At 42.1% G+C, this 11,585-nt stretch overlaps 1 protein-coding gene across 1 annotated transcript; it reads right to left on the bottom strand.

The window, feature by feature from the left end:
- Window positions 1-17: 17 nt before the first annotated feature.
- On the bottom strand, window positions 18-9,511 carry ankha (ANKH inorganic pyrophosphate transport regulator a). Its single transcript, XM_071921510.2, has 12 exons — window positions 8,985-9,511; window positions 7,559-7,775; window positions 7,155-7,273; window positions 6,756-6,839; window positions 6,231-6,401; window positions 5,810-5,944; window positions 4,920-5,012; window positions 4,712-4,804; window positions 2,131-2,260; window positions 1,848-1,971; window positions 1,344-1,443; window positions 18-994 (listed from the first exon to the last, which is right to left on the bottom strand). The coding sequence occupies exons 1-12, from the start codon at window positions 9,078-9,080 to the stop codon at window positions 866-868; spliced, it is 1,491 nt and encodes a 496-aa protein (XP_071777611.1). The 5' UTR covers window positions 9,081-9,511; the 3' UTR covers window positions 18-865.
- Window positions 9,512-11,585: the final 2,074 nt, after the last annotated feature.

Below are 11,585 nucleotides of genomic sequence, written 5' to 3'. Positions count from 1 at the left end.
GTAAGTCTTTTTTCATTTCCCTATACTTGTCATTATGATTGAGGTCTCTAGACAAGTTAATAATAAAGCAATTTATTTGCCAAATAAGAATGCCTATACAGTATATACAGTACATACGACAGTCTGAATACGCTACCAGGAAAATAGAAGTGCTTGGCAAAACAAAGTAGATGGACTCCCAGACTGCATGGAAAGTGGACAATAATAATTGTATTCTGTAACACGCAATGATATGAGGGATTCCTGACCCCTCTGGGCAATTAAATATACACATTGCATCACCTATATAAAACAACAATAATCTGTACACCATTTTATGTAAAATACGATTGCACAACCCAACAAGTCCCACAAGATGTCCCTATATTTGATGTCAAGCAAGGCCTTGTTGCTTAATCTTGATAAAATAATATAACATAAAATAATGATCTCTGTATTTCGGCAACTCCACTACCACTCAACAGACATTTCATTCTTGTTGCGGAGGAGGAAAAGTTCTCCCGTGTCGTTTTCCCTTGTTCATTTACCAGTAAACACATGAAAGTGGTTAATACACCCTCTCTGATGTAATGATGCAAAACTATGGAAACTGTCCAGAAGATTGGAAGACATCAAGGTATTTACACTGATGAATGAACACTTTGTGGTGCATGGCTTTCTTTACAGTGTGCGTCGTAATGGTGGATAGGTCAACATGTAGAAGACCCTGTCACTCTTATAGATAGTTCATTCTATATGGAGAACCTCTCAAACCAAACCATACTCAGGTCCTCTTCCCTTTCCAGCACTGTAACACTCCATGGTCTCCTCTTCAGCAATATTTCCACATGGAAGTCAGCTTCACTTTCCCCTCTGTTCAGACAGTTCACTCCTGTTCCTCCTCCTCCTCCTGGAGCTCCTCGATGGCGTCCATCGGAGTCCTGGAGCAAACCTCGCTCATGGGGGCGGAGTCCTCCCCCTCCACCACCAGCTCGTTGGACATCTCATTGTTTTTCTGTGGAAAAGCCAGTCAAGAAAAAAATGAACACGTATTCTGGAGGGCTTTTGCACTTCACGCCATCTAACTGTGGAAAGCCTTGTAGCGGTATGAAATGAAATCACATTTGTTTTAATGTGCATTCTATTTTTTCTGTGGAAAAAGCACTATCAGGGCTTAGATGAACATGTCTTCATCTACGGGTTGCTTTCAATCACATGATCGAATCACAAATCAATTAAACTGAATGCTTACAAGGGAGGCACACACAATGCCTGGTGCAAAATGGCTGCTGATGGGAGCAGTGACCAGAAAAGCAGAGGATAAAGGTGTATATTTTCCCCACTAACTCCATAGGTCTTCTCACCTGCTGTCGATAAACATAGCAGGCAGCTATGGCAACCATAGTAGACTCCCCTATGAAACCAGCTAAGAGGGATCCAACCCCGAGTGTGGCCCCGTGAACCCTGAAACGCATGAGAAGAGTCATCAGACAACAATCCTGCCTGCCTTGGTACTGCATTGTGCCGAAGGCATTATGGAACAATTTCAGCAGGTACTACCTACTATAAAAACTGTTTTACAAATGAAGTGAAGGCATTTATTTTTTACAATGGAAGGACAGTTAGTCTCTAGCCTACTTGCTTGGTCTTGTCAGGCATAAAAACAAGGAAATGCTAAGCAATAAACACAGACATGTTTCTTAATGTGACTTTTGTTCATCGGGGCAAAGAGCGAGTAATTCAGAGTTGCTGCTTGCTAGCATTTTATCACAATAAAATGCCATACGACATATTAAATAATGCAGTGAGCCTCAGCCACAGAAGTGACCCTTGTGACACTAACTGTGTTCTCTGAAGTGTTGACTTACCCCATATAAGGCAGCACAACTAGACTGGTGATGAGGACAATGATGCGGAGAACCGAGCTGGGGGCCAGCACAAAGGTCTTTTTCAGGGTCATGAGCCATCCAGTCAAATGAGCCCTAACAGTCACTGCACACACACACACACACACACACACAAAGTGGAAAGATCACCCCACTGGTCTGAGCTACAGCATGGTTAAAGCCACAGTAGAAAGCTTAGAGAGAGACAGAGAGGGGAAAATGCAGTTGGACATTCACGCTGAATAATGTCTATCGGGCTTCTTACCTGGCAGAGGAAAGAAGGAGAAAATTCGGAGCGGAACCACACACAGCTCAGCGAAAGCATACTCCACTCCGATGACATCAACCAGGATCTTCTCTGACACATGAGGCGTCCAAAACACCACAAAGCAGAGCTGGGCAAACATAAACAAACTGAATGAATTCTGCGTTCACGGCGCCACAATAGGGCAGCCTGGCACGCCTCATTAGAATTCATTAGATCATTAAATCAAGGGGTTTCACATTGAATGTGGGGCCTTTGAAGCTCGCGTGAAACAAGCAAGCAAGCGTACAACGGACAATGTTATTGTTTCTAGAAGCAGTCGCCTAGGCACGTGCAGCATTGCAAAAGCCATCTCGAATCTAACGTAACTAAAACAACCTCAAAGATTTTCTTATTTAACTGTAAAATCTAGTCTAAATGTAGCCTAGTACCAACACTTGGAAAAAGAATATATCAATTTGTTTCTAAGATTTTTATGTACAGTACACATTAAGTCATACTTTGAGGTAAAAAAGAGAGGAAGGGAGAGGGAAGGGATGACAACCCACAAAAGATGAAAGCTCTGATGATAATTTGAGCAAACCAAACCGCGTAGAGTAATTCACTCGTACCAGAGTAATAAATAATTCACCATACTTTTCACCTACTCTTCTTGAAGAATTAGTTGTTATGTTGTGGGAAATTATCAATTTGGACAAATGGATTTGATGTGGCTTCTGATGATTTCACTTGGTGTGGGCCTGCCATCTATCATTATGTTAGCATGGAGGAAATATGACTAATTTTCAAATGGTACCAAACCAAACCGCCGTCTCCCCCTGAATCATCTGTGGTTTCCCTAAACAAGGTGAGACATCCACACTCCCTGCCTGAATCTCCTCAACAAGTTCTGTTTTCATGATACACAATTATTTGCTGCTGTGCGTTACTCGGGTCCTTTTTTAAATACAGTCACGCATTCATATCTGAGTATGCTCCTGTATATCAACTCTCTCCTCTCTGTTTTTAGTTCTGTCGTCATTCCTTGGGACGCACTCAGAACAAGTTTTGGCATGAGGGCTGTCAGCTTGTGCTTGTGTTTTTAGCACCTCCGTGTCGATCGAGCTGTGCCTAGCATACGCCCTCACACACATGTTTACAACTGTGGGATTCCACATCTGGTCTGCCGTTCTCCTCCTCCTAAAAAGACACAACCTTGGCCACAAACTTCCTGTTTTTCTTACTGAAGTTGTTAGACAACTAATGCGAATCTGGGGCAAAGGCCACCTTTTATTTAACTGACATTCACTATGTATCGTAATAACACAGACTGAAAAATTACGCCTGACAACACTCCATGATCCAATGTGAACCATGTGTTCTTTCCAAACAGTTTGCTGAAAAACAAAAACACTCACCAGCAGCATACATAACGCGGCCGCAGCACTCATTACTTAGCAGTAATTTACACCGGCAAGGGCTTTTTAAATGTGTAAACCGATATGTTTTATGTGAATACCTATTTTATTAAGCTCTTAAGGCGTGGGTAGGAGTGTCAGGGGGAAACAAAAGCCCCTTGGCCACACAAATTCACACAAATTCCACCCTGTCTCTCTCTCTGCAACCTGAAACCATGACGGGACGGCGAAGGAAAAGTACATTCAGTACGCCTGCAACCAAGTTGTGAAACCTGATCATTCTGAACATCGATGTATGTGTACCAACGTAATCAAGTATCTTCAATATGAGACCTTTCTTCACTTATGAAATGTGCCTTTGTTTACAAGGTTCAGCTAAGAAGGCGGGTCAGATATGATTTAGTGGGAAACCTGACATGGTTGCGTAAATGAAGCTGGGTAAAAACAATGTCAAACATGTTCCTACAGAACACTGGGGAGAATGCCTGCTTGCGTCTGTCTCACACTTAACACCTGACCTACATATAGTATCTCCTAATCTGTGACACAGTGATAACATAAACATAACAGAGGACAGTCTGTGTTATGTGTTTGGGGGAAAACACGAAGTCAGTGATCTGCAAGAACCTAACAGCTCCATCTTTTCTCTGCATTTCAGAAAAGATGACTTGCTTGAGGTGGGAGGTTTTGGTTGGACAGGTTTTGGTTGGACACTGGCAAGACACTTGACACCTAGGAGGGGTCACACAGTACTGTCACAATGGAGGGCACTTTCAAGTGCAAACAAATACATTGCAAGCTTGGGAGTGCCTATTGTGGTAAATTAATACTGGAACTTTATACCAGCACTGACATCTGTCAAGGTGGCTGTAGCTGTTTTAAATAACATTCTGTTTAAATAACATCAATTCCTGAACAGTGTCAAAATAGTTACATTATTTGAGAGGAAAATGGTTAGGTGATTATCATGTTGAGGTTTTTTTTTTCTCCTTTCAGTGAACCCCATTTATCCCGACTGACATTCCAGCCCCAAATTCAGGACTCTTTCCATACAGACCGCAAACAGCAGGACAAAGAGAAACTGTTGACAACACCTTTCTGTTTGATGGCCTTGAGCACATTCATACCATATTCTGAGGGCGTAACCAGCAAAAAAAAAAAAAAAAGATTGATTCTCATCTTACCGTGAGTGATAGAGCCAGGCAGCAGAATGTAAACTTTTTAATGTGTGACTTGGTGACTGGGCTGGCAGAATTCAACTTGTTGCTGGGATTGTTCTATTGGTGAGAGAACAACATTAGCGGCACATAACAATAACAACAATAACAAAGCCATCTACAATAAACATTGTTACTACTAGAACAAATACTTGCAGGGGGGTTCGTGGTTTACCTTGTCAAAGGCAGGGTACACTGCTCTCAGTTCAGTTAACCAACCGTAGGGCATGTGACCCACAGGATATGTGGCTGTGAGTACAGCCACAGCCTGGAATGACAAAGACACGGCAGCCATTAGTCATCAGCACGCTACCAGTTTAATGTTAAAAATACCGCACACACGGCTACACAGCAAATCGAACGACAGGTGACTAACCAAAGCACACATGAAAGCAATATGTGTGTCTGTTACTTTCCCAGTGGCGTGTGGTTTTTAACAAGTTTATGATTAGATAACAGCCTCTGGCTTGTTATTGTGTCACAAACAACAACAGGCAGTGTCAGGCTTTGCGCAGGAACAGTAGGGCCATGTAGGAATGTTTTCACTCAGTGTAATCATGCCCTGAGTTCCACATGAACATGGTGAATCACCCAAACCACTGGCAGCCAGTGTTGTCAATGATTTCCAGTTCATTCTGGTAAACAGCTTTGTATTGTCTCTAGTAGTTAGGGTCTCTACAAGCCAGAAAGCTCCAGAGGGAGATTGTTAGCATCTGGCATTTCATCTGCAATAACTTGAGGGGAGAATTAGCCCACAAGCTTAACGTGGCTGTAAAGTCTCTCTTAATAATACCCAACCGTTCATATCGAACAATAGCCTTTCTAACAGTCTTTCTAAGACATAAATAATAATAAATTCTTGGAAATTATACTGATATGACCCTGATTTATTGAGAAACTAATAGGTTCTTCCCACTCCCATATGATAGTTAGACACTGTGTGAAAGATGAGCCACAAAAGAGTAGCAACATCTAATATCCTGTAAAAAGAATTCTTTGCATTGTTTTGCAATTCAAGAGAATGGCACAGGTGTGGTTGGGGTATTAGACACCTGATACACTCACCTCTGTAGCCGCAGTGCTCCCCTTGAGGTCGCGAGACACAAACAGGTTGACGATGGGTCTGCTGATGCGCTGAGTGGCCAGGATGAGGGCCAGGGGCCACCAGAAACTCAGCATCTTTTTGATGGTGGCATCACCCTGCAGGGATAAAGGGAACGAAGTGAGAGGGGAACTCCAAAATGAATCACTTGTCAAAAATGTCCCTTTTTTTTTTTAGATCAGTCATGCTGATTATTAGATCCAAAAGCAGAATTCAACCCAAAGCCGCTGTCCCTTTGGCTCAAGTAGTTAGCATGTATATCATGTATACGACACCAGCAGGGGTCCAAATCCCCTCATTCAACTCTGTCCCATTTCCCTCTCTCTGTCCTTATAGCACACTGTCACAAAACTAACAAAATACTTTTAAAAAGACAGAGCTTACCCCCACATCTAGTCCACTGGAGTCTGGGATGTTGTCGTGAATGTTACAGTAGTAACCTAGACCGACAATGCTGAAACGGACCAAGGCACCCATGTACAGGGACAGGATGGGGATGAGTAAGGGCTCCACACATTCCAGGTTACTGTGGAGGAGAATAGCCACGAAGACAATCTACCAAAAAGAAGACGGCTATCATCAACAACAGCGAAAGAAGTGGACTACAAATGTACACATTGGAAACAGTTACCATATTATTTCTGGGTTTTTTATTTCTGTGATTATTTGAATGTCTGTTCAACACATCTAAAACAAAGTGTTAACTTTTGGTCAACCAAAGACTAAGTTACCTATTATGATTTTAAAAAAAATATACCATAATTTGTCTTAACATTGTGTTATCAGTCATTTTGTAACAATACTGTACATTTCATTACATTTCCACCATTTCCAAATAGTGGATAGATATCTAATTTCTGAATGAAACTCTTCAAATGTAGAATATAATCAAGGAATGGATCTTGTTACCTGGGCCACAACATCAGAGATTGAGGCTGAGCCTACTATGACGCTGTACTTGTGCTTGAGAAGAATCCCTGCATGAATCCACGCCTTGAAACAGAACAATGGACAATAATGTTACCCCAGGACACCAAGTCCTTAGCTAAAAACAAAAGCTCTATTTTAGCCATTTTCCCGACCACAATTGGATGATAGGCTATATAATGGAAGTGAGATAGACTTTAAAGAGGGGATAGGAGATCTCTTGAAACTGGCATGGGCAGAGGATTAAAAATAAATAAATAAATAAATAAAAATCTCTTTCTAGGTCAGGTGTTTTTAAATCCATCTCTTGCATGATAATATGTCTGACTACTCATGCACTGGGTTATGGAGGAGAAAAATCCAGCCATACAGGATACTCACCATGGCATCCAACAAAGGGAACGCAGCCAGGTATAAGAAAGCCTTCCTTGTCTTGTGCCCCACAGACTCATCCACATGGTGGAGCTTATTAATGATGTAGTACCCTAAATCTGTGTGAGCTACAGGGAGGGGAGGAAAACACAGGTGACTAGAAGGTAAGGAGATAACGAACCCCAAAATATTAAGTTATCTAATCTGGGGTTTTTTTGTTTTTTTTAAATAGCAGTGATGGTGATTTTCCCCAGAAAGAAAATGCATTGTGCCCAAGGCTGTCAGGGAATGCAAGAGTAATGAATCTTGGGTTTGCCACAATTCCCAAAACTTTGTGTTTACAGGAAGCGGTTTACAGGAATGGCAAGCGCAACATGTCATCTTGTATACACAAACAACCCTTAAACACACACCTATCAAGATATGAAGGACAAATGCTATGGCCCCGGCTGCCACCATGCAGAACACAGCCTTTCTTCGGTCCCTCTTGCTGTTGACAAACACCAGGCCCACATTCTTGAAGTCGCTCATGGGTCCAGTGAAGAACTTCATCAGGGAATAAGCCAGACCATAGCTGGCCAGCATTTCAACTGCATCCTCTTTGACTGTGGCTATGCCCCTGTTGAGGGCCTGTAAGAGATATTATGGGGTGGGTGTGCAGGGGGAGGTGTGGGAGGAATGAGACAGCACATAGGGGAAAAAGAGAGAAGTCCAAATTGGCAGCGTGCAATAGCTCACATGACCGTGACTTAGCCTATCTTTATATGAGCCCAAAAGGCAATTGCCGTTTTAAGACATGAAACCTTATATCTGCCTTACAATGACAATAAAATGAGACCTTTGACTAGTGCAACAGTGAGTGGCACACACTGCCATCATAATGTCTAGATGGGAAACAGCTTGAGCAGAATGTGAAAACACCCAATCACTAAATAAGTTACAGTAAATAAGACATTAATCCCATTCAGTTTTGCCTTCAGATCACCAACTACAGCTGCCTTTTTCCATTGCGGGAACGTGTGCTATTTATACCAGCTAACAGGGCCATTACATAAGCATAATCCTAACCTCTCCGAGTCTCAATGTGTTTTTTACTTGCACTCTGTCCACTGTCCCTTGGGTACAGGCTGCTGCTCAGCCACTAGATCGGTCATCTGGCTGGGACCGAACAGGAAATGTCTGTGTGTGTGTCTCAGCGGAAGAATGACCATTAAAATAAAACACACAATGTTTTTAACCTGTATGGACGATCCGCCGTCATCTATAAATAGGCCTTGATACAGATTTACTGATTAATCGTAAGTGGCAAACAAATCAGACGCAGGTAGTGTGCTGCCTGCTGAGAATGGGAGGATATGCCACAGAAATTAACAAGAGCTGATTTCTTAACAGTAGCGACTGTTTCAGCAAATACCTTGTGTCTCAGAATAAACACGGGCCTTCCTCAAATTGAGGGTTTCACAAGCCTCTCCTTCCTAAATACATACATATATGTTATACCACCCTAATGGACAGTTACCTCTCAGCCTACCAGCTAAGCTAGCTCTAGCTACAACACAAGCCAGTCTTCTGTTAGGATAAACAGGATAAATGGGAGCGTAACATTCAATGACCAATTGATGAAACGGTATTGGTTTTTAAGACGTCAAGACCCGAGTCTGGAAGCAAAAAAAAAATGACGCTCGCCAGTAGCAGCTGTATGAGATACAAAAACGTTATTCTGTGAGGCAGAATAGAGCCGTTAGCCGCTGCTAGCAAGCTGCAGTCTATACGGTGTTATTGACGTACAACAAAACAACGCAGGTTAGGAGCAAGCAAGCCGCAAAACATAACCGTTACCTGTTCCCCGAGGTCGATGGCAACATTGGTGATAGCCAAAGGCACCAGAAAGCGGAGGAGAGGCCAGTAGGGACTGAGAGATGGAAACTCCACCATAGTACAGCCGGGATGACAGAACGAGGGGCATCTGCCTCGGTCTTGATTGTTTAAAAAAATCAAAGATTACCGGCTAGAAGGCAGTATCAAGCACCTGTATTCTAGCGAAAATGACCTTAGTCTAAGTGATTAAATGAGACGGCAGGAGTCGGGACGCTCCTGTAACGGCAGCGGTTCAAAGTAAGAATGCTTCGGTGCTGAGCGGAGGCGAAGGTCAACGGAAATTTCAGACGAGCGCATCTTCCTCACAAATCATCAGGGGGGAGATAAAAAGGTGACACCAAACAGCGCCGAATCAAACCGAGAAAATGTCCGACATTGTCGCCGGTCAAGATTTAAATCAAAACAATAAACGTGTATTCCAAAGGGAGGGTTTTGGTTTGTTTTATAGTCCGCATTTGACTGCGCCTGTGCTGAGGCACCTCGCTGTCGACCCTCCCCAGGCTGTAACCCGCTAACGTTACCGCACGTGGGCCAGGCACCCCGTCCGTGACATCACCAAGGCTAAACCTGGCTTTTATTGCATGTAAAGATACAATGCGAACAGACGTTTAACGGGCATTTCCATGCCATGGCGAGGCTGACAGCAAACACATTTATGATTGCTGTCGGATTAATCACCTGAATTACTGCGTCCGGTTGAATGAATAAATAAATCAATATTGTTTTCTGTAAATACAAATAAACATATTATGTCAAGTAAAGCAAACTAGACTGGTACAGCAATGTTGAATGATACAGAAGGTAAGATGTTTTACATAGTGAGAAACCAAACGTACTGGTGACACTTCTACTACACGCAGCACAGGAGTTAGGCCCTGTGTTAAATTCTTATTTTTACATTGTAGGCTAGGCTACATGTAATATATGGATGTGCTTCAGCCAGCCTTATTTTGTATGTAAGGATAATCAGATAAGCCCTGATATGGCAATAGTGCAATACTGACTCCTGGTGGACCAGGCAGGAAATCAAAATTTGTCAAAGGATGTTGTCAAACCCATGGGCGTAGGAAGTAGTTGGCCGATTTGACTACTGGGGTCCGGGGGCATGCTCCTCAGGAGGAACATTTTTCCAAAAAACAGCTCTGCAATACTCATTTCTAGTAACTTTTAAAAAGGCTATCTGAAAATAAAGAAAGAATGACTCAGGTGCTAAGTGACAGATCAGACTTTATGTGTTGGTTACAGCAGGCTTTCAGCCAACTATCTAGTTTCGCCTGTTTCTCATTAATAATAATACAATAACAATAATAATATTTCTGTCTTCGAATTACAGTGTTTTATGTAGTTGTATTTTCCTTCCAACTAACTACACTGATCTGGTTTCTAGTCATTTATTTTTTGCGGTGCACTAGTCCTTTTTAAGAGCTGAGTGTGTTTTTTCTCCAAGCCCTGCTACAACACTGACTGACTTTAGCTTGAAAAGATGTTAATTATAAAGTACATACAAAAAGCCAGCACAGTAGGCCTACTTGTTCCATTACGGCAGGATAATGAGCCATGCAAAGAAACGTTTCAGACAAGATGCAAGCCATCCAATATGGTGAAGAATTAAGTTTAAGTTTAGCTGCAAAACAACTAGGCCTAACCTACCTTGCCATTTTAAAAATCAGCACAGACGAAAATATAATGCTGTAATAATATCAGAGAAAGATTACATACTTACAAGCATACAGGACACTGAGGCAAATAGACAAAGTATTGTCTTTACATAACTGACGGACAGATGTCTGTGCTTTTTGGAAGCAGTGGCAACAAAGCTATTGACCTTTTGTTGTTGACAGTCATGAAAACTAGCTTTATATAACTTTTTACACATTTATTCCTCCTTGGCGCAATATCATACCTTTCATTTGCTGCACATCCTCTTTTTTCCTTTCTCTCTCTATTGGCACCTGACCAGTGGTGTTGATTGGACATCTTGCCGTTTGATAACCATTAATTTCTTCATTATGATTGACACTATAACGGCCGTGTGCTCGCTGACTGCTCTGCTCCATCAGATCAAGTGAAGAGGCATCACTCTGCTCACAATATAAATTTATTTATTTTTTCTACACAGTTAATATCATTCCATTGCCGTTTTGCCCACAAAGGCCTGCATCAGAATGTAAGCCATTATATTCTTTACAATCTGCCTTTGCGGGCCAAAACGTCAGTGGAATGCTTTTAATATTGCAGAACAGAACACGTAATTACAAGATATTTAATTTAGGGCCAGAGTGACACCTCTTCACATGATCTAAGCAGCTTTGTTTTTGGCTGCAGTTTGGAGCGCTGCTTTCTTCTCGCTGCTTTGGCTGCTGTCTGCTTCTCACCGATATGAAGCCCTATCAAGACTATTTCTTGTGGCGCACTTTTTTTCATAAGGAGATACTATCTTCATTCAGCTTCATTCCACATTGTACGAAGTCAAAGGCTTTTCAAAATAAAAGTCCCGCGGTTGATTTTTCAATGCGGAGGCAAAATAACACAATGTCGTGGTTTATTTTTTGAGGGGGACAT

The sequence above is a fragment of the Centroberyx gerrardi genome, chromosome 22 (assembly GCF_048128805.1).
Source record: "Centroberyx gerrardi isolate f3 chromosome 22, fCenGer3.hap1.cur.20231027, whole genome shotgun sequence".
In the NCBI taxonomy this organism is placed as follows: Eukaryota; Metazoa; Chordata; class Actinopteri; order Beryciformes; family Berycidae; genus Centroberyx; species Centroberyx gerrardi.
The sequence above is the reverse complement of the archived record's forward strand: the minus strand, read 5'-3'. Positions and strand labels throughout refer to the sequence as shown.

Excerpts from the sequence above, each read along its gene's own strand:
- ankha (XM_071921510.2), bottom strand. The coding sequence starts at position 9,080 with ATGGTGGAGTTTCCATCTCTCAGTCCCTACTGGCCTCTCCTCCGCTTT. Across the intron at positions 5,013-5,809 it reads GGAGCACTGCGGCTACAGAG|GCTGTGGCTGTACTCACAGC; the intron begins GTGAGTGTATCA and ends TTGTCATTCCAG. Across the intron at positions 995-1,343 it reads GCTATGTTTATCGACAGCAG|AAAAACAATGAGATGTCCAA; the intron begins GTGAGAAGACCT and ends GCTTTTCCACAG.